At 34.8% G+C, this 23,547-nt stretch overlaps 1 protein-coding gene across 16 annotated transcripts in view; it reads left to right on the forward strand.

Moving 5' to 3' along the window:
- COP1 (COP1 E3 ubiquitin ligase) overlaps positions 1-23,547 on the forward strand; it is a 273,082-nt gene that overhangs the window by 155,988 nt on the left and 93,547 nt on the right. For all 16 annotated transcript variants that reach the window (XM_514018.6, XM_009438784.3, XM_001153038.6 and 13 more), the window contains 3 exons: positions 6,307-6,450; positions 8,813-8,921; positions 9,369-9,450. In XM_514018.6, the coding sequence (XP_514018.2) occupies positions 6,307-6,450; positions 8,813-8,921; positions 9,369-9,450 (335 nt within the window). The remainder of the gene's footprint in view (positions 1-6,306; positions 6,451-8,812; positions 8,922-9,368; positions 9,451-23,547) is intronic.

The raw sequence follows: 23,547 nt of genomic DNA on the forward strand, positions 1-23,547 counted from the left end.
GGCAATGTAAATCTGTGCAACCATTGGAGACAAAAATGAGGTTGCTCTCATATGTGCTGATATGAAATGATGGTCAAAATACTATTGCATGAGGGGGAGAAAAGCAAGTGCAAATCAGTATATATGATGTCATCTCATATGTTTAATTGAAAAAAACCAAATACGTGTATGCGTGTTTATGCATAGGAAAACTAGTAAGATGCACAAGTTGAAATTATTGGTTGCCTACAGAGAGGGCAATTGGGTACTTATTTGGCAAGAGTGGGAGGGAGGCTTGCTTTTTTTCTGTATACTTTTTGAACCATTGCCTACATACATTTTTTTTAATGAAATATGTTCTAGGAAAACACTCAAGCCACATTTTGAAGGATCTTCAGTAATAGTTGGAGTCTGAATTTTACATAGTAGTAAATGGGTAGAATTATATGAATAGAGCTGTGTGTTTGGAAATTTATCCTAATTCAGTCTTTAAAATCGATTGGAAGAGGGAAATTTCAGGAGTAGGAGTCTTGATAAGGAGGCTGTTTCAGTAGCCCAGGCCCAATATATACTTCTGTGAATTTCTCAAATACAGTCCTGCATTGCTTAACGATGGAAATACATTCTGAAAAATGTGTCATTAGGCAATTTTTGTTGTGCAAACATCTTGGAGTGTACTTAGACACGTAGGTGATATAGTATAGCCTTTTGCTCCTAGACTGCAAACCTACATAGCGTGTTACTGTACTGAATGCTGTAGGTAGCTTTAACACAATGGTATTTGTGTATCTAAATGTAGGATATACCAGATAGAAACTGGTACACGTGTATAGGGCACTTACCATTAATGGACTGGAAGTTACTCTGGGTGAGTCAGTGAGTGAGTGGTGAATGAATGTAAAGACCTAGGATATTACTGTATATTACTGTAGACTTTATAAACATTGCACACTTTGGCTAGCTAAATTTATCTAAATTTTTTTCTTCAATAATTAACCTTAGCTTACTGTAACCTTTTTATTTTATAACTTAAAAAATTTTTTTTGACTTCATGATTTTTTTGCAATAACCCTTGGCTAAAAACACACATTGAACAACTATACAAAAATATATCCTTTCTTCATACCCTTTTCTATTTAAAATTTAATTTTAATTTTTTTTATTTGTTTGTTAAAATCTGAGACACAAACACATGTATTAGCCTAGGCCTACATACGGTCACGGTCAACGGAATCACTGTGATCTCTTCCACATCTTGTCTCACTGGAAAGTCTTCAGTGCCAGTAACACACATGGAGCTGTCATCTCCTATGATAAGATCTTCTGGAATACCTCCTGAAGGACCTGCCTGCGGCTGCTTTACAGTTTGTTTGTTTCTTTTTTTAATAAGTAGAAGATATACACTAAAATAATGATGAATGTATAGTATAGTAAATACACAAACCATTAACAGTTGTTTATTTTCAAGTATATGTACTGTACATTAATTGTGTGTGCTGTACTTTTATACAACTGGCAGCATGGTAGGTTTGTTCACACCATCTTCTCCACAAACCTGAGAATCGTGTTGTTGCACTGCAAGTCATTAAGTTAGGAATTGTTCAGCTTCATTATAATTTGTGGGAACATAAGATGTCCTTAAATAGCACATAACTGTAATGTGTTTTTTTTTAACATCTTGGTTTTTTCAGCAGCTATGTTAGTATCCAGCAGATAACTGGCACTCTGGACATTTGATGGCTGAAAATATTCACGGTTCATTCTTTTCTTCGAATGAGCCCCAATAATCATTGCCTCCTGAATTCCTCTATCAATATTTTGTCCTATCATTTGACATTTGCATATATTGTCTGTAATCTCTTCTACTAATTATAAACGCGGTGAGGCTACCTTATTCTTTTTTTTATCCCTTTGTGTTTAACTTGTTGCACAGGCTGAATTATGTGTTATTATCACTATATATAATGTAATGTATATTATTATTCTGTGTTGTTATTCTTATTTTGCCTGTGTATATGTTCATTGAAGACCAGCTCATTTGTTCTAATTGAAATTGCAAGTTTGCATGATGATTGAGAGCATAGACTCTGGAACCAACTGCTTAAATTTGAATTATCTGGTGTATCTGTGGACAAATTACTTAACATTAGTATACCTCAGTTTCTTTATACAGTGGAGATTTGAAGCTTATATAATTTATGTAAGGTGGTTAAAACAATGCTTGACACATCTCAAGTGTTATGTATGTTATGGAAGTTTTAAGTAGTATTGATTGGAAGAAAGTTGAGTAACATCAATTCTTAATTTACTTTACTTGTGTTTGTATTTTTTTTAAAGATCTGCTCATCACTTTTCGTTAAAATGGCCAGTTTCTAAACGTATATTTTGTTTCCTTAAAGTTTTAGTTACCTGCTCTTGAGGCACACTATCATGGTAATGAATGAGAATGAGACCTTTGACAACTGCTCTTACTTTATATTTTAATTTGATAAGTTGGGCTCTAGCATCCAGGGACACTAATCTACCATGTTTGTTAATACTTATAATTGCAAAAAGATATGAGAGACATTGGAAACACTGACAAAATTCACTGCTTGGGCTTATTGACGGCTTTCATTGCTTTGTGCCGCATTGTACTGGCAGTATGCATTAATCAGCTGTCCTGTGCGGTTTCTTGCCTTGCTGCTTAATCACTTGACTAATGACATTTTTGACAAAGAATACAGCTAGTTTCCTACAGCTGAATTACGTATTTCAGCTGTTGATATAAATCACTCTTTTAACAGTTGAAATGTTTCAAAATGTGAAAGAAAAATGCAATTTATGTCCCCAGAAACACGATTTTTCAAAAGTATACTTGTATGTTGAAATTAAAAACAAATTCTGTGAAATTGAATTTGTCATGCAGTAAATTTTTATAAATCTCTTGTTTTAATTATTACTGCTGACAGTGGATGGCAGAAATGAACGTTGTATAACAGTAGTAAGACTTAAAGTTTGTTTTTGAATTTAATTGCATAAGCAACATTTCAGTTAATTAGTTTACCTTTTATTTAGTCTCAGCCTAAGTAGTCACTGTTTAACTTTTGAAGTACTTTTGCTTGGATTATCAGATTTCATAATAAAAGTAGTTGAAATATCATACTGTTATATAAGAGGTCATCTGTTTTGTATTAGTTCTAGAAAGCTTTCTGCACCTGAAAATTACAGTGTTCATTTCAGTTAGTTCATGATCTGTTTTTAGAATCTCATTATGTTCATGTTTGAGAATATATATGATTAAATATGTCAGAGATAGGGAGCAAATGTTTCAGTATCTAGAAGTCCTTAAATCCTGAGTCTTAGTGATGTGGAAGTTCTTCCACTAAAAAAGGTGGTTTGGGGGGGGACCTGTTTGTCTTTCTTTCCCTTTTAATCAAAATTTTCTAGAAATAATATTATTCTTTATACTTTTTGATTAATATTTCTATTAAAATCTATTTTTACAGTATAAAAGGATCTTGTTACCCCCAAAATATTTTTAAAAACATACTCTACAGGTTCTTGATACCTTAATATATTAAAAACAAAACATAACCAAAATGTAAGAAAATAATAGCAATGAAATCAAAACAAAAAGTTAACTTTTTAGTATGAGAGTTAAGAGTTAGCTAATGTCACTAAATAATAACATGTAGAAAAAAGAGAGAGAGCTGTCTTGAATAACAGGGTACCAGCAGAAGAAATAATAGACATATTTAGGTCATCATCTTAATTCTTTTGACAGCATTTTTACTTATGTATCAGTTTTCTCCCTGTAAAGTATTTAAGCTATTATTTTGATAGGTTAGTGTTTAAACGTATTATATATGTTAAAACTAATAGTTTAGTAATGGCATACTTTTACTGGCACAACATTGGAATGGTGTTGATTAGCTATATATATGAGTAGGTGGAGAAAAAGTATTTAGTGATAACATAACTAGTTCACTTGAAGTCTCAGCTATACCAAAACCTCCTAAGTTAAAAACAGGATTTCAGTTCTGATAATAACTCTGTCCTTTACCAGATAAAGTAGTATTTCTCCTTCAGTGACATGAGACTATGGGTATAAATTGAGTTGGGATAGATGAATAGTTGTCATCATTATAGTTATGGTGCATTAAAATCCACATGGCAGCAAGTAGTAGCTGAGGCAGCAGTTCAATTGAGGTTGTACAAATAAATCTACTGCATTGCTATAGTATCATACTTTACTGGAGGGAACATTTGCTGAATTGTGCTCTAGTCAGTGACACTTAACTGAATAAATTTTTTTTTTTAATTGGCTGGGCACCATGTCTGACGCCTGAAATCTGTAATCCCAGCACTTTGGGAGGCTGAGGTGGGAGGATTGCTTGAGCCCTGGAGTTCAAGATCAGCCCAGGCGACATAGTGAGACCCCATCTCTGTAAAAAAAAAAAAAAAGAATTTTAATTCTTTAAAAAATTATATAAAATTAAGGAAGCATTTAAAGCTGTAAAGAAAAGTGGGCGTATCAATGTGTGTCTTTAAGGGAAATAGTCCTTGTTGTTGTTGTAGTTGTTTTTTAAGACAGGGTCTTGCTGTGTCACCCAGGCTGGAGTGCAGTGGCACAGTCATGGCTTACTGCAGTTTCAAATTCCTGGGTTCAAGCAGTCCTCCCACCTCAGCCTCCCAAGTCTCTGGAGACAAGAACCCATCACTATGCCTCACTAATTTTTTCATTTTTTTGTAGCGATCGGGTCTCACTATGTTGCCCAGGCTGGTCTCAAACTCCTGGACTCAAGGGATCCTCCCACCTCGGTCTCTCAGAGTGCTGGGATTGCAGGCATGAGCCATCGAACCCAGCCTGAAATATTCTTAATGTGTCTTTTTCTTACTTATCATCATCATCAGTTCAGCAAGCTTCTTAATAAATCATTAATCATTAACTGTTCTGTGAATGGATATTAAGAAAATGGATGTTTGTATTTTTGTATGTAGGTGTTTGTATTTTATGCATTAAATGAATGCTTAATAGATACAGAGCACTAGCTAGGCATTTTGAGAGAAGAAACACACATACATAGATATTGAAGATACATTCATACACATAGATTTTAAACCTTTAAACCTTTAGCCTTTACACTTTGAGTTTTACATTAAGAGCTTTGATCTGTAATAAAGCATAGTAATTATTAGCACCAGCTCTGAAACCAGACTACCTTGTGTTTGAATACCACCTCAGCCACTTACAAATTGACTAACTTTGGGCAATTTACCTCACCTCTAATCTTCATTTTCTCATCTGTAAAATGTAGATAATAATAATACATATATCACAGGTTGTTATGAGCACTAAATGAGGTAATACATGCAAAATGTTTTAGTAGTTAGTGAATGATTAATGAATATTAGGTATTATTATGTAATTAATTGTAGATCAGTGAGAATTCTTATCGCTAAACCTCTAGAAAAGATGCTTAAATCATACTGAGAAATAATGTATGTGATGATTCATTTCAACTTTTACTACCTTTGGGCTAATTAGATTTCCAGCTGGTTATGTAACAACAACTTTGTTTAGGCTGCAAGTTCTGTAAAAGCGAGTATGATCTTGTACTTGCTTTCAAACAGCTTGTTTTGGAGCTTATATAAAAATGATCAGCAAGAGAGGAGTGAATAACGCTGAAGGAAAGGAGATTATTTATTTATTTATTTATTTAACCTCTTTTGTGATATGAGGAATGTGTATTGGGGTTTTATAATTCAGAGAGATATTTGGGGAGGGGGATTAGGTATGGATTTGGGGAAAAGTAGTGATAATTCAATGGTTCTGTTATATGTATTCCATCCGCTTGTCATCACCCAATTGCTTCAGTAATTCAAATTATATACTAATTTATTTATTAAAAATAACATTTAATATTGTGAAATTCTACTACCTCCACAAAATGGCAGGGAAATAAGTAGAATGTATGGAAAAATTAGTTGATAATTGTCTTTTGGCATACTTTTAGTATATCAAATGATTCACGCCATTAAATCTTTCTCAGTAAGCTGTAATATGGTTATTAGAACTGAATGAAAAGCATGTCAGGTGTCTTGGAACAAAAGTACACCTGTGCACAATTGTGTAGATATACAAATGTATATATTAAAAGTTTTATATTACACAAATCTCAACAACTTTTAATTTGACATGTGTTGATTACTTAATCTGGATATGAGGTCTAGTACAATTTGAAGGTATTTAAAGTAGATCTTTTATCCTTGTAGACCGAATTACTTTAGAAATAGAAAATAGCAAATTCTGAAATGTTGTCATTATATACTTTTTCCCCTTAGTATTGAATTTGACCGGGATTGTGACTATTTTGCGATTGCTGGAGTTACAAAGAAGATTAAAGTCTATGAATATGACACTGTCATCCAGGATGCAGTGGATATTCATTACCCTGAGAATGAAATGACCTGCAATTCGAAAATCAGGTATTTACATTATTTTCTTGACATGATGCAGTGTAGATGTAACAATTTGCATATGTAATTATCATGAGATTATTTTACCTTTGCGTGACACTTTTTACTCATTCATGGTGAACACTATTATTGTACTATGTATACAGAGTATATATTATTATATCATCTTTCTTACAGATATTGGTTGCTTTTTTCTTGTGAGGTTAGCCTTTTTTTTTTTTTTCTGGTTGCCAAATTAAAGTTCTTCTTTCACTTAATCAAATAAAGGTCTTTGTTGGACATGGTTGTTGGAGACTCTATGGAGTACTGAATGAGGATTAATGTAGCTTATGAATAGTATTTGAACATCAGGAATTTTTCCCCTAGCTTGCACATATCTCAACATATTAGAATTGTTTCTAGTTTTAAGAATGTTTTTTACAAGAATATTCTGCTTTTCACTGAAGGAATGGTGTTTATGTTTTCTGTATTAGAGATTATACTTTATAAGCAGTGCTTTTCAAACCTAAAATACTCTTAAACACTAACAGTATGTTAAGACTCTACTCCTGATCTGCTCCCCAAAAAATCTCAGAAGAATTCTAGAATCTGCTTTTTTTTTTTTTTTTTTTTCCTTCTAAACAAGCTTCCCAAGCTGTTCTCATGAGCACTGGCTTTAAAAGAGAATTATATGAGGAAATCATCTAATAATAACTTTGTATAGAACTTTGAACATTTTCAAAATAGCCATCCTTGAACCTTTTTTATCTTTAATGAATGGCATACATAGTATGTTTGTTACAGTCTTTGTATAATTTATTTGTTATAACTTTCTTTTTTCTAGTTCATTTATAAAAATACTATATCGATAATTGGTGAGCTTCCCCATTCATTTGTGGCACTCATCATTGAGAATCTGTTATAGTTTATGTCCTAAGTGAAGAGGATATAACATGAATTAGATACAACTTTATTGAATTCTTATACATCAGGCATTATCCTAAGTGCTTTGTCTTTAGCAGACCTATGAGATAGTTACCATTATTGCTCCATTTTATACAAAGAAAGCTGAGCACAGAAAGGTAAATAACCTGCCTAAGATTATACACCTGCTATATAGAGGAGCCAGGATTCAGACTGAAGTAGTTTGGTTCTAGAGTCTGTGCCCTTAAACATTTCCTGCTCCTTATTTATAAAATGGAGGTCACAATAGTAATATTTAATAGGATTGTACTTTTAAAAAATCCCCATAATGCACTCAGAACAACACTTGGCCCATGGCAAGTACTCATAATATATTACATAATGAAAACGTGGATTAGAAAGTTTAAATGTGCTGTCTACCTGTTCTGTATTTGTACGTGTAAAAATGTGCAATACTTCCTGGTATATTGGAATAAATGGTGAAAGCGCTCAAGGCTGAAAGCTGTGGGCCTGGGGCTGAAAGGATCAATACCTAAGGATGCCTAAAATAGATTCGGAGCACATCTACTGTGAAAGTGTACTAAATTAGCCAGAGCCACAGCTAGTAAGTAACAGATCTGGAATTTGAACTCAAGTCTACCTAAATTCAAAATGTGTCTCTTAATTGTTCCAGATAATTTCTACCAGAAATTCTAATTAAGTATATTTAAAAATGCAAATAAACTCTTCCAGTCTCTGGAATTTAGCATCAGTGCAACTAGTAGAAAGCAAAAGACCTTGTGTTCATGTCTTAGAAGTTACCTACATTAACTGCCTTCTAAGTAACTTCTTCCATAATATGCATTCCCTTTACTATATGCGTGATGCAGATATGTATCTCAGCAGAAGTTTTTAGATGTTGTAGACTTCTGGAGTACTTGAGAATAGCCAAAACCATAAATGATAAAAGTTTGATTCTAACTTTTAGATGCTTTTAATTGGAATTTTAGTCATAAGTTATAATTAGTCAAGTCAAGACTTTTGGGATGTAAATACAGAAACCCAATCCACTGTAGTTTATTTGGCTTATGTGATTTGGCACAACTGGATCCAGGGGGTTAAACAGTCTCATCAGGTCTGTCATTCTGTCATGGTATGCCTTGAGCCCTCTGGATAGTATCACCTTCACTGATAGACATCGTTTCCTCATGTATCAAAGATGGCCAGTGATAGCTCTAGGCTCACATCCATCTTAACAGCTAGTGATCACAGTAAAAGGTGGTTAGGGTCATTACTTGTTAATTTTTATTTTTAAAATTTCAAAATTATTGATATGTCTTTTCCCAGGTATGTTGTGGGCAGAATAATGATTGTGAACTGATAGAGACCATTTTAAAATAGTGCAAATCTTTCTGAACACATTAAAATTATTTTTATCCCATTATTATTTATTTTTATGTAAAGTAACTTTTAACTGTATTTCTTTCAGCTGTATCAGTTGGAGTAGTTACCATAAGAACCTGTTAGCTAGCAGTGATTATGAAGGCACTGTTATTTTATGGGATGGATTCACAGGACAGAGGTCAAAGGTCTATCAGGTAAATAAGGGTACTAGTTACATGTTATATGAATCATATATTTGGTTTGTTAAAACTTTTAGAACTTCATGTGCCTTATAATTACAGATTTGAAGTCACTATTTAGTATTTTTTATACCTGTGTAACACCTATGCAATACCAAATGCTTTTTTTTCCTGTCTCCCTCTTTTGGTACCACATACTTTTCCAAAGCATTTCTTCAGACTTTGGTCTTTATAGAATGTATCAGGTAAATTTCTAAAAGCAATAATTTTGGTAAATGTATATATTAAAAGTTTTGGAAGTACTTTATATCAACATCTTATTTGCTTTTCATTTGTTTTCTAGCCTGTTGTCTTTCCCTCTCCCCGTAACAATACATTGATATCAGGTTTTTTTTTTTTCTTGCTTTATTCATTTTGAGATCTGTATTCTGTCTGAGGCTACTGTCTTCTTTCTGCTTCCAGGAGCATGAGAAGAGGTGTTGGAGTGTTGACTTTAATTTGATGGATCCTAAACTCTTGGCTTCAGGTTCTGATGATGCAAAAGGTACTGTTTGAATCTCTTTCTCAGCACCTCCTTCTCCCTGGCCCTCTTAACTGTAATTCCTTTCATCGGCAGAAATACAAATATTTACTCAAACTCATGTCAGTCCTTTGTGATTACTGATTATTATTATTCCCCATGTTGTTTTGTTTTGTTTTTTGAGATGGAATCTCACTCTGTCACCCAGGCTGGAGTACAGTGGCACAACTGTGGCTCAGTGCAACCTCTGCCTCCCGGATTCAAGCGATTCTCCTGCCTCACCCTCCCGAGTAGCTGGAATTACAGCCACGTGCCACCATGCCTGGCTAATTTTTTATATTTTTGGTAGAGATGGGGTTTCAACATGTTAGCCAGACTGGTATCAAACTCCTGACCTCAGGTGATCTGCCCTGCTGCCTCAGCCTCTCAAAGTGCTGGGATTACAGATGTGAGCCACTATTTTTTTTTTTTTTGAGATAGAGTTTCACTGTGTCGCCCAGGCTGGAGTGCAGTGGCGCAGTCTCGGCTCACTGCAACCTCCACCTCCTGCGTTCAAGCAATTCTCCTGCCTCAGTCTCCCATGTAACTGGGATTATAGGTGTGTACCACCACACTTGGCTAATTTTTTTTTTTTTTTTGAGACGGAATCTCGCTCTGCTGCCCAGGCTGGAGTGCAGTGGGGTGATCTCGGCTCACTGCAACCTCCACCTCCCAGGTTCAAGCGATTCTCCTGCCTCACCCTCCCGAGTGGCTGGGATTACAGCCACCCACCACCATGCCTGGCTAATTTTTTTGTATTTTGGGTAGAGGTGGAGTTTCACCATGTTAGCCAGACTGGTATCGAACTGACCTCAAGTGATCTGCCCTGCTGCCTCGGCCTCTGAAAGTGCTGGGATTACAGACATGAGCCACCTTTTTTTTTTTTTTTTTTTTGAGATAGAGTTTCGCTGTGTCGCCCAGGCTGGAGTGCAGTGGCGCAATCTCGGCTCACTGCAACCTCCACCTCCCGGGTTCAAGTGATTCTCCTGCCTCCACCTCCCATTTAGCTGGGATTATAGGTGTGCACCGCCACACTCGGCTAATTTTTTTTTTGAGACGTAATCTCGCTCTGCTGCCCAGACTGGAGTACAGTGGGGCAATCTCTGCTCACTGCAACCTCTGCCTCCCAGGTTCAAGCGATTCTTTTGCCTCAGCCTCCTGAGTAGCTGGGCCTACAGGCACGTGCCACCATGTCCGGCTAATTTTTGTATTTTTAGTAGAGATAGGGTTTTACCATATTGGCCAGGCTGGTCTCGAACTCCTGACCTCATGACCTGCCTGCCTCAATCTCCCAAAGTGCTAGGATTACAGATGTGAGCCACTGCACCTGGCTTCACCCAGTTAATTTTTAAAAAATTTTTAGTAGAGATGGGGTTTCACCGTGCTGGCCAGGCTGGTCTCAAACTCCCGACCTCCAGTGATCTACCCACCTCGACTTCCCAAAGTGCTGGAATTACCGGTGTGAGCCACCATGCCCAGCCTACTGATTATTTTTTTTAAAATCCAAGCAGGGGCCGGGCGTGGTAGCTCATGCTTGTAATCCCAGCACTTTGTTTGGGAGATTGAGGTGGGTGGATCACTTGAGGCCAGAAGTTTGAGAACAGCCTGGCCAATGTGGTGAAACCCCGTCTCTACTAAAAATACAAAAATTAGCCAGGTGTGGTGGTGCAGGCCTGTGGTCCTAGCTACTGGGGGTGGCTGAAGCACAAGAATTGTTCGAACCCAGGAGGCAGAGGTTGTAGTGATTCCAGGTCTCGCCATTGCACTACAGCCTGGATGACAGAGCAAGACTCTGTCTCAAAAAAAAAAAGAAAAGAAAAAAGAAAAAAAGAAAAAGAATCCAAGCAGAGAAATTGATTCTCTTCTTGAGTGAATGAAAAATGAATGTACTGCATCCTTATTCTAATGATGTTTTTAGATTCATTCCACATGGAGACATTTAGAAATTGCTATCTTATAACCAAGTCCTTTAGATAGATATACCACCAAATAACCTTTTTTTCCTGGAAATATTTAGAAATCTCTATGTGCTGCATTGTATTTTATTTAATTTCTATTGTATACTAAAATCTCTTAACGAAGTTCATCATATATCAAGGCAAAATTCTACGTCACTTTTTGCCAATTTAATTGACCTTTTTTTCTGTTTCTTGTATATCCATCTTTACTATTCACTGTTTTCTGTTTTTCCTTAATGTGCTGTTTTGGTCTGGTTCTTCTCACCATTAAGTGTATAAAGCTATGTTAACAGATTTATTTTATCTTAGCATTACTACCCTTAATTTCTTTGCCTTTTTCTTCTTTTCTGCCTATAACTTTCAGTATTGTTTTGATAGGCAAGGATAGCTCTAGCATTGGAAGCTTTATTTCGCATCATGTTATGCCTTTCCCTTTGGCCTTTTAATACATAAAAGAAATGAAATAATGGAGCACAGTCTATTCTGTAAAAAGGGAAACAAACAATAGTGGACTGCCCCTAAAAAGTTTTGGGCCATAGAGTAGCAAGTTGTTTATTCCTACTATATACAGAATGGAATACCTTTTTTCCTTGATTTAAGAACTCGTCAGCCAGGCATGGTGATTCACACCTGTAATCCCAGCAATTTTGGAAGCTGAGGCAGGAGGATGGCTTGAGGTCAGAAGTTTGAGACCAGCCTGCATGAGACCCTGTCTCTACAAAAAATTTTAAAAATTACCTGGGCGTGGTGGTGCGCACAGGTAGTCTCAGCGCTTGGGAAACTGGGGCAGGAGGATCTCTTGAGCCCAATAATTCAAGGTTACAGTGAGTGAGGATTGTGCCACACTGTACTCCAGCTTGGATGACAGAGCAAGACCCCATCTCAGAAAAGAAAGATAGAGAAGGAGGGAAAAGGGGGTGGTGCAGAGAGGGAGAAGGAGAGAGAGAGGAAGGGAAGTGAGAAAAAGAGGGAAGAGAGAGAAGAAAGAGCAAGAAAGTAAAGAAAGAAAAATTGTCCTTGAATTTCTAAATTAGTGAGAGTACCATGTTACAATAGATATATTTATTTATTTTAGTTTTTTTATAGTGTTCTTTAATGCACAAAATTTTTTTCATTTTGAAGAAGTCCAGTTTGTGAGTTTGTTTATTTTTTCTTGTGTTGTCTTTGCCTTTGGTGTCATATCCAAGAAATCATTGCCAAATCCAGTGTCATGAAGGTTTTCCTGTAAGTTTTCTTCTAAGAGTTTTTAACTTTTTAATTTTTGTTTTTTAAGATTTTTTTATAGTTTTAAGCTCCTATATTTATGTCTTTGATCCATTTTGAGTTAATTTTTGTAATATGATGTTAACGATCCACCTTTATTCTTTTATCTGTGGATATTTCATTTTTCCATCATCACTTGTTGAAAAAACTGTCCTTTCCCTATTGAATGGTCTGGCACCCTTGTCAAAAATTATTTGACCATATATGCAAGAGTTTATCTTTAGTCTTTCTCTGCTCTTCTGTTGGTTTATATGTCAGTACCACACTGTAAGCTGTTTTGAAATCAGAAATTTTAAGTCCTCCATCTTTGTTCTTTTTCAAGATTGTTTCGGTTATTTGGGATCTCTTGAAATTCTATATGAATTTTAAGGTAATTTTTTTTTTTTCTGTAAAACATTCTTTGAGGTTTTGGTAAGGATTGAATTGAGCCTTATTGATGTTACTGATCTTTTCAAACCACCAACTTTTGTTTCATTGATTTTTCTCGTGGTTTCTTGTTTTCTTTCATCTATTTTTGCTCTAGTTTTTTTTTTTTTTTCCCCTGCTTACTTTAGATTTAACTTGCTCTTATTTTCCTAGTTTTCTAAAGCAGAAGCTTACGTTATTGATTTTAGATCTTCTAATATATGCATTCAGTGCTATGAATTTCCCTTTTATGTAGTGCTTTTGATTCATCCCGCAAATTTTGATAAATTGTATTTTTATTTTCACTTAGTTCTGAATATTTTAAATTTCCCCTGAGATTCCTTTTTTGATGTATGTGTTACTTAGAATTATTTGGGAATTTTTCAGCTATTTTTCTGTCATTGATTTCTAGTTTAATTCCACTGTGATCTAACAGATACAATGTATGATCTCCAGTCTCGTAAATTAACATGTTAAGATGTGTTTTATGGCCCCAGAATGTGGTGTGTCTTCGTAAAAGTTCCATATGAGCCTGAGAATAATGTGTATTCTACTGTTAGTGAAAGAAATAATCTGTAGATGTCAGTTATATCCAGTTGTTTGATGGTACCATTCAGTTTAGCTGTTTTGTTGCTCATTTTCTGATTGTTGGATCTGTCCATTTCTGATAAAGGGATGTGTATGGGCCTGTTTTTAGACTCTGCATTGATCTGTGTATCTATCTTTTTCTTTTCTTTTTTTTTTTTGAGATGGAGTCTAGCTCTGTTGCTCAGGCTGGAGTGCAATGATATGATCTTGGCTCACCACAACCTCCGCCTCCCGGGTTCAAGCGATTCTCCTGCCTCAGCCTCCTGAGTAGCTGGGATTACAGGCGCACGCCACCACACGTGGCTGATTTTTGTATTTTTAGTAGAGATGGCATTTCACCATATTGGTCAGGCTGGTCTCGAACTCTTGACCTTGTGATCTGCCCGCCTTGGCCTCCCAAAGTGCTGGGATTACAGGCATGAGCCACCATGCCCAGCCCTATCTCCTTTTACTTGTACCATGTTGTCTTGATTTGTAGCTTGTAATAAGTCTGAAATCAAGTAGTAAGTCCTTCATCCTTGTTTTTGAAAATGATTTTTAACTCTTCTATTTCCTTTGCCTTTTCATATACATTTTAGAATCAAGTTGCTAGTACCTACATAGAATCCTGCTGAGATTTTGTTTGCCATTGTATTCAATCTATAGATCAATTTGGGAAAAATTAAAATCTTAATATACTGAGTCTTCTAGTCCATGAACATGGTTTATCTCTCCATATGTAGGGCTTTTATGATTTCTTTTCTCATAGTTTTGTCATTTTCAGCATGCAAGTTTCGCAGGTATTTTATTTTTTGGTGCTAATGAAAATGGTATTTTTAAAAATTTCATTCTTAACTAGTTTATAGAAATACAGTTGATATTTAAAATATAAACATTGTGCCAATGTACTTGCTAAAGTCACTGTAGGTATAGATTACTTTTTCAGATTCCTTGGGATTTTCTACATAGCCAATTACGTCATCTGCAAACAGAAACATTAATACTTTTTCATTTTCAACTGTATGCCTTTCTTTCCCGTTCCCGCCTTGCTTTTTTGTACTGGCAAGGACTTCAGTATAATGGTAAATAGGAATGACAACAGTGAACCTTTCTTGCTTTGTTCCTGATGTTAGGGGGAAATCTTGCAGCTTTTCATCACTTAATATACTGACTAAATTAGGCTTTTAGTAGGCACCTGTGTCAATTTAAAGACGTTCTTTTCCATTCCCTTGTTTGCTGAGAATTTTTATCATGATGGATATTGAATTTTGTTAAATACTTTTTATGCACGTATCATCATGTAGTTTCTCTTTATTAATATTATGAATTATAGTCATTGACTTTCAAAACTTGAATTAGCCATACATTCCCAGGATAAACATGAATATATTATTCTTTTTCTGTATTTCTAGATTTGACTTGAGGTTTTTTTGTTTGTTTGTTTGTTTCAGAGGGTGAAGTTTTTTGTTGTTTTTTTTCTGTTTTTGTAATTTTTCGTGACTTTGATATCAGGGTAATGCTGGCCTCATAAAATGATTTTCCTCTTCTATGTGCTATGTGTTTTTTTTTTCTTACTATACTTTTTTTTTTTGAGACGGAGTCTTGCTCTGTCGCCCAGGCTGGAGTGAAGTGGCATGATCTTGGCTCACTGCAAGCTCCACCTCCCAGGTTCATGCCATTCTCCTGCCTCAGCATCCCGAGTAGCTGGGACTACGGGCACCCGCCACCATGCCTGGCTAATTTTTGTTTTTGTATTTTTAGTAGAGACGGGGTTTCACTGTGTTAGCCAGGACGGTCTCCATCTCCTGACCTCGTGATCCGCCTGCCTCGGCCTCCCAAAGTGCAGGGATTACAGGCTTGAGCCACTGCGCCTGGCCTATTCTTTTGTTCTTAAATGTTTGGTAGAATTTGTCAGTGAAGCTTTCTGGGCGTGTAGTTTTCTTTGTTTGAAGGTTTTAACTAAGAATTTAATTTCCTTAGTAGATTTCGAACTAATAAACTTACCTGTCTCTTCTTGAGTGAAATTTTTGACAGTTCATTTCTTTCAGGGAATCGATACATTTTATTTGTTACAAGATTTATGGGCATCAAAGTCCATAAAATGCTCCTCCACTTACAATGGGATTACAGTCCCAATAAATCCATCATAAATTGAAAATGCATTTAATACTCCTAATCGTAGCTTAGCCTAACCTACCTTAAATGTGCTCAGAATATTTACATTGGCCTACAATTAAGCAAAATAACACAAAGACTTTTACAATACAATGTTGAATAATACAGGTAAGAATATCATACCACATATCACTAGCCTGGTGAAATATCAAAATTCAAAATTGGAAGTATGGTTCCTACTGAATGCACATTGCATTCTCACCATTGTAAAGTCAAAAAATCATAAGTTGAGCTATTTAAATTGGGGACTGTCTATATTTGTAATATACTCATATCTCTAGGGTTTGTAGCCATGCTTTTTTGTGTTTTTTTTGTTTTTTTGTTTTTTTCATTACCTCTGAGAAGCTGTGATGAAGTCATCTTCTGTCTTTTATTCCTGATAATTGGTATTTTGTGTCCTCTGGTTTATTTATTGTTTATTAATTTAGGTCAGCTTGGCATTAGGTTCTTAATCTTTTCAAATGCTCAACTTTTGGTTTTGTTGATTTTTCTGTAATTTTCTATTTTTAATTTCATAGATTTCTGCCCATTTTTCTTCTTGCTTTGGGTTTAATTTCCTCCCCTTTCTAGTTTTTTGAAGATTGAAGTTTATGTCATTTAATTGATACTTTTGTCTTTTTAATCTGAACATTTTTTGTTATATACATTTCCCATTAAGCACTACTTTAGCAAATTTTGAAACAAATTTGAAACCAAGTTTTCATGACTATTTACTATTATATTTGCTATTATATTATTTTCATGACTAGTATATTTGCTTTTCCATTCAGTTTAAAATTCTGTTTGATTTCTCTTGTTATGCTCTTGTTCATCTATGGATTGTTTAAAGTATTTTTAAATTTCCTTAAAATTTTCAGAAATCATTCTGTTGCTGATTTATAACTTAATCCTCTTATGGTTAAAGGATATATTTTACATGGTGTTAACTTTTTTAATTTGTTATTTGTTTTATGGTCCAGAATATGAACTACCTTGATAAATATTTCAAATGCATTGAAAAGAAACTGTACTATAAATGCTGTTTGGTGAGTGTTCTGTAAGTGTCAGATCAAAGTTGTTGCTACTGTATTTCTGATTTTCTGTATGCTTGCTGTTTTTTTTGTTTGTTTGTTTGGTCTCGTTTTATTGATTATGAGACAGAAATGTTAAAGTCTGATTTTATTTCTCTGTTTAGTTACCTGTTTTGTGTTAAGTGTGTTTTTACCTGATATATTTTGAAACTATTGTTAAGGGCATAAATATATTTGGGATTGTTATGTCTTGGTGGACTGAATCATTTGTTAATATATAATATCACTATCCCTGTCAATATTCCTCTGAAAACTACTTTGTCACATACTTATCAAACTACTGCTAGTAATCTCTTTTTCCTCTCCTCTGTGATTTTAATTATGTTAATGTATTAGACCCTTTCGTTCTGTCTCATAGACCTCATATTCTTTTTCTTGTCAATATTTTTTTCTCTTCAGATTGGGTAATTTATATTGTTCTGTCTTCTAGCTCATGATTCCTTCATCTGTCATCTCCATTTTGCAAAAATTTTCATTTGATTCTTTTTAAAAAAAATAGTTTCTATATATTCTCTGAGTACTTCTATCTTTCCATTAATTTTAAGTTTGTTTATTTTTACCCCATGGAGTATAATTACAATAGTTGCTTTAAAATCTGTTTCATTTAATGTCTTGGGATCCAACATCTAAACCTTAGGACTGACCTTTGTTAATTGTGTTTTCCTTTGAAAATTCTTCACATTTTCTTGGGTTTTTGTATGTTGAATAATTTTGGGGTTGTCTCTTAGCCATTTTGAATATTATATTGTAAGATGTTGGGTCCTGTTTAAATTGTGTGGGAAATGTTGGTTTTTTGTTTGTTTCTTCATTTCTTAGTAGGTGATCAGTTGGCTTAGATTTAGACTGTAAGTTCTGTCTTGCTTTCCCTAGGTGATTGTTGCCTTGTCAAAGGAAACAATCAGTTCATTTCTCAGAGCTTTTGCTGTGGTACTTTGAGTCTGCCTAATGCCCATGCCAGTTAGAGCTTAGTTTAGGACTTGGGTCATCTTTTCAACTGTAGTTCAGTGCACAAAGCATTTGCTGCTCTGCTTTGTGTCCATCTTGCACATACACAGCTCAGAAGTGACTGTGCCAGTGAATGCACAGAACTGTAGAATCTCCTTCTCCATTACTTTCTTTCCAGGTTTCTCCCCGACTCTTTATCTCCCAGGGCCCCCTTTTACTGATACTTTGTCGAGAAGATTGGGTTGTTTCATTTTAGGAGACTTTAGTGCCCAGTCTACTGCTGAATTCTGTTAGTAGGGCCCACCACAAGGGCAAAGAAGCAAGAGAATAAATAAGAAAAATATAATGGGGATTCGCCTTTTTCATATTCGTTATATCACAGATGCTCCTTTTTATATACACAGAGTTTTACTCTGAGTATTAGCTTCTCATACTGCTGTAGCTCTGTGACTGAAGCCCACCCATGGGGAAAAGTTGGAGGAGAAAAAGAGTAAAAAGGAAAAAATTACTCCCAATCCCCTGGTTTGCTGAAGTCATTAATAAACACAACAATTTTACTTAGTGTTTGTTGCTTGAGGTGCTGACTTTAGCTTGCCAAGGGAGAAGAGAGGGGGATAAATGGTACTCTTCATCACGAATTTCATTTAAGTTTAGAATTCTCTCCTGGAAATGACTGTTTTTGTTTACTTTTTCAGTTTCCTCATATAGTTGCTTTTGTTTTTTGGATATTGTCCAGAGTAAACTCAAAGTGAGAGAGATTGGCTTACTCTCTTAGCTTGGCAGTAAAAGTCTCAAATGCTTTTAAGCCCATCTTAAGAGTATTATTTAGTGTTACTTAAATGTATTTATTACTCTTGTCTGTTTGGCGATCATATAAAATATTGCCTTTGTGATAACTTTATAGTTAGAGAATATTTTAAATCACTTATTTTATACAAATATATTTTGCTTATTTTCTATATTTTGTATTTAGTAAATGTTTAACTGAGGAATTTTTTAAACAGCTGTTTTTTTCATTGCTTAAATAAAAACTGAGTTCATATGAATATTTTTCCTACATATGCTGTATATTTTTAAAATAATTTAGTTCCAAGTATATATGCACATAATTACATGTTAAAGAACCATCATTATGTGGCAGCTAATCAGAAAGGAATTTTATGAGTCATTTTAAAGGTTCTTTTGGAGAAATATATTTTCCTTTTTAAATATGTAACCTGAGAATTGTTTCCAATAAATAACCTTGCCTTTGAATTAAACACATTCTTTAAAGGTATTTTTCTTTAAATGTGAGTTTGAAGAATTTAGACTGTATGATAGCAGAAGTTACAGGTTCTTCTTCATTCCAGATTTCCTTAATATTACTATTATTATTATTATTTTGAGACAGAGTTTTGCTCTTGTTGCCCAGGCTGGAGTGCAATGGCACGATCTCAGCTCACTGCAACTTCCACCACCCGGGTTCAAGCAGTTCTCCTGCCTCAGCCTCCCAAGTAGCTGGGGTTACAGGCATGTTCCCCCCACCCTCGCCCCGACAGCTGGCTAATTTTGTATTTTTTTAAATAGAGATGGGATTTCACCATGTTGGTCAGGCTGGTCTCCAACTCCTGATCTTAAGTGATCCACCCACCTCGGCCTCCCAAGGTGCTGGGATTACAGGCATGAGCCACCGCACCTGGCCCTTCATTCCAAATTTTCTTAGTTGTGTAAGTTAATGCACAAGTGACAACTGTGAAGTCTTGGTAGATTTTAGAAATCAGTTAGTGAAACTCATGCTGATTGTAATGCTTCCAGTTTTTCATCAGCAGATTAAATAACTTAATAAATAGCATTATGATAACAGTTATTATAATTTATAACTTTAGAGGCAATTACCTTTCCTATAAGTTAAAGCTTTACTAAGTATATTCTCTCCTGAATTTAAATGAAATGTTAAAGACTTATGTTGATCAGCATCCATCATGGCCTCCAGGGATCTCTGCCTGCTAGTGTTCTTATGCTTGTGTAGTTCCCCTTCACCTACCTTGTTCCAGGCTTCATTTATGTGACCAGTAGATGCCTCTTCTAAAATTAGGTTATAAAAGACTCTGTAGCCTCTATCTTCATCATTTTCTCTCTTCGCAGTCGCTTGGTTTGGGAGAAACATCTGCATTGTCACAAGCCCACATGGTGGGGAACTGAAGCCTTATGCCAAAAGTCATGTTGAGTGAGCTTGGAAGTGGTAGTTTAATAGTCTAGAGTCCTAGGAGGGACAGCTCAACTGCAGTGTGTTGAGACTGAGCCACAACTACCCAGCTTACCTGCTCTGAGATTCTTGACCTCCAAAACTGTGTGAGATAGTAAATGTTTGCTGTTTTAAGTAGCTAAGCTTTAGGGCAGTTTGCTGTATGACAACGTCTAGCTACTAATACAAGGTCTGTTGTTTCCCTTTGACAAAGTTTTTAAGAGTCAAGCTTATTTATATTTGGTAAACAGTATTAAAGTTTACATCTTTGTATTTAATCTTTCATACTTTTTATAGAGGTATAAAACAATACACATTGCCCCTCAGTTTTATGGTAGTTTTTGTTGAAATAGCACTCTCCCTTTTTACTCATATGGATAACTTTCTGTTTTCTGTAGGACCTGGACAGTAGTTTAGAAGCGAGTCTGGAAGAATTCCATATGAAACTTACTCATATTTGCACATCCTCATTAAAGCATTGGGCTGTTTTACTGTGTCAAACTTCTGTCCCTGTTTTCTCTTTCTTTGGTAATGAATTCTTTCTTAGGATACTTTGGCGCAAATAGACATGCAGTAGGCCCTGTCAGAGAAACTCAGAAACATAAACCTTGCACACTGGAACTGAATCTGATGTTATTATAGATAAGCAATATCTTGTTCTCTATTTTTGGAAACAATTTTAGCAAACTACTTTGGGGAATGATTCACTCAAATTTTACAGATTATTAGATGATATACTTTATTCTGTAGTGTAGTTGGATTTTTTAAGATTCAGTATTTCAAAATCGAACTGAAAAATTAGGTGACACTTAGAAGACACTTTACACATTAACGTTAAAGAAATAAAACTTGTATAGAACACTTAGTGTTAAGTAACAAATTTATGGCCAACTAGATAGAGTATGTTTCTTTATTTTAACCTCCTAATTATGGTATGATTTTCCTAATGGTTACTCTTTTGATTATTTACTGAGAGCCAAAGGAGGCCATATGTAAATAAATACAGTGTATTTTATTTGATTTAATTGCTTTAGCTCTTCACCTAGAAGATGATATTTTCTTTTAAATTTCCTTTTCCTTTCAAAGGGAATTTTCGTCAATAAATTCTGAAATTTAAATTTTGGAAGTTAAATGAAATTCTTACTACCATCCTTGCAAGGAAAAAGTAACAGTAAAGGTGTTCTTATTAATTTATATACTGTCTCCTTATTTTGAGGATCGCCTCATTTATATTTGGCTTAGTTTCTTCTCATACTTGATTTCTTCTATGCTTCCTCCAAAAGATTATACTATTTTATCTTTCGATCTGTGATGCCATCTTAGGATATTAAATAGATTTCAATATTATTTCATTATATTTGTTGTATTAGTTTTTTAGGGCTACCATAAGAAAGCATACCACAAACAGGCTGGCTTAAGACAACAGAAATTTGTTCTCTCATAGTACAGACCAGAAGCCCAAAATTAGATTGTTGGCAGGGCCACACTCTGTGTGAAGGCTCTGGGGAAAAATTATTTCTTGTCTCCTTCCTAATTTCTGGTTATTGATGGTCATTCTTATTATTTATTGACTTGTAGCTGTATCATTCTGGTCTTGGCTCTCTTCACACATGGCCTTCTTCTCACTGTGCCTTTGTCTCTAAATCTCTCTCTCCTTATGAAGACACCAGTCAATGGATTTAGGACCCATCCTAATCTAGTCTGACGTAATTTTAACTTTGTTACATCTGCAAATACCCTATTTCCAAATAAGGTGATGTTCACAAGTACCTGGGGTTAGGACTGAAACATGTCTTTTTGGGGAACACAATTAACACCTGTTTTGTTTAATAACCACTGAAATTATTGTAATCTCTATACCGCTTTTCCATGCTGTATTCATTTAGTGTATGTTTATTTTTAATCTTAGTTACCCTTGTAGCTCAGACAGTTATATTGAATTCTAATACCTTATATATTGAAAATTATAATCATGGTGGTTAATGTTGTGACTTATTTAAATAATATTAATGATTACTGCATTGAGAAAATTACCATGAAATTACAAAAGACCTGCCACACTTCTAACTTAACTGTCATTCTGTCAGTACTGTTTTTTTCTCACTTATATTTAATTAACGTTAAACAATGATACATAATGCTTGTTTGTAAAGGTTTTTAGTGATTATAAGTGGGGTTATGGGCACAGTAAGTGCTCCATACTTATCTATTGTGAATTACCTTTCGGCCTAGGCTATTAGAGTATAATCCAGTCAAAGTCCACTTAATAATCTAATCTTTAAGTGCTATGTTCGGCATGTTGACTTTTAATTCCAGGTAGCCATCTCATCTTAGAATTGTATGTCGTGATTGACCAAATGATTGCATTTTGATTGAAATAGTACATCATGCTTATTGGAGAATAACATGGAACAAATCAAATATTGCTATTTCAAAATCTTACTCCATCTCTACTTTAAAAAATATATATTAGCCAGGCGTGGTGGTGTGCACCTGTAGTCCCAGTTACTCAGGAGGCTGACATGGGAGGATCACTTGAATTCAGGAGTCCAAGGCTGCAGTGAGCTATGATCATACCAGTGCACTCCAGGATGGGTGGCAGAGTTTGAGACCTTGTCTCAAAAAATACTACTACTAATAATAATGATTGTTATTTTAATATTGAGGGTCTTAGTTTACTGTGGGAAAGCTAATAAATTTATCAGATTGTAAATTAGCAATATTTTTTGATAATGATTAATTTCTACTTGGAGATTTCACATATTAAATTCTTACGTAATCCCATTTCATAGAAGTGGTATTTATTGGAACCAGTTTTACTTATTTTATTCACTGCTGTTTACAGGTTACTGTATCAGTATTTCTAAAAATATTCTAAGATTTTTTACTATGCTTCCATTCCCAATACTGGTTTCCAACCCCAAATGCGTGTTAGAATCACCTGGAGAGCTTTTTTAAAAAACAACAGTACCTGGACCCTCTCTGGGTAATGTCCTGGATGGGACACTGGGACACATTGAAAGATGGATGGAAAGATTTTGTTGTTGTTGTTAATGTTCATTTATTTATTCTAATGTGCATCCAGGATGACAACTTATATACTGAAAATCTATTTTATGGGTGTATCCTGTCTTACTGTTTTTATTGTTGAAAAATGATATGATAGTTGCTCTAGTACCTTTGTAAAATGGCAACTCATTTTCTGCTTCTGCTTTCAAATCAGACCTATTTTGCTTAGTCAGCTTTGCTCTCCCTAATCATTACAAATTTTAATATATATCACTGGATTAGACTACTTATTCAAATACAAAACCAAAATTTTGAAATTTAACTAAATAATTCTAGAATATATTACTTTAGACATATTTAAGTTGTATAACTGAATTACTACATAAAAATTTAAAATCACGAAATTCTTAATTGAAAGATAAAATAAGAACAGTTTCCAAGTGCTTTAAAGATGTTTGTGTACATT

This window comes from Pan troglodytes, chromosome 1 (assembly GCF_028858775.2).
Source record: "Pan troglodytes isolate AG18354 chromosome 1, NHGRI_mPanTro3-v2.0_pri, whole genome shotgun sequence".
Classification (NCBI taxonomy): domain Eukaryota; kingdom Metazoa; phylum Chordata; class Mammalia; order Primates; family Hominidae; genus Pan; species Pan troglodytes.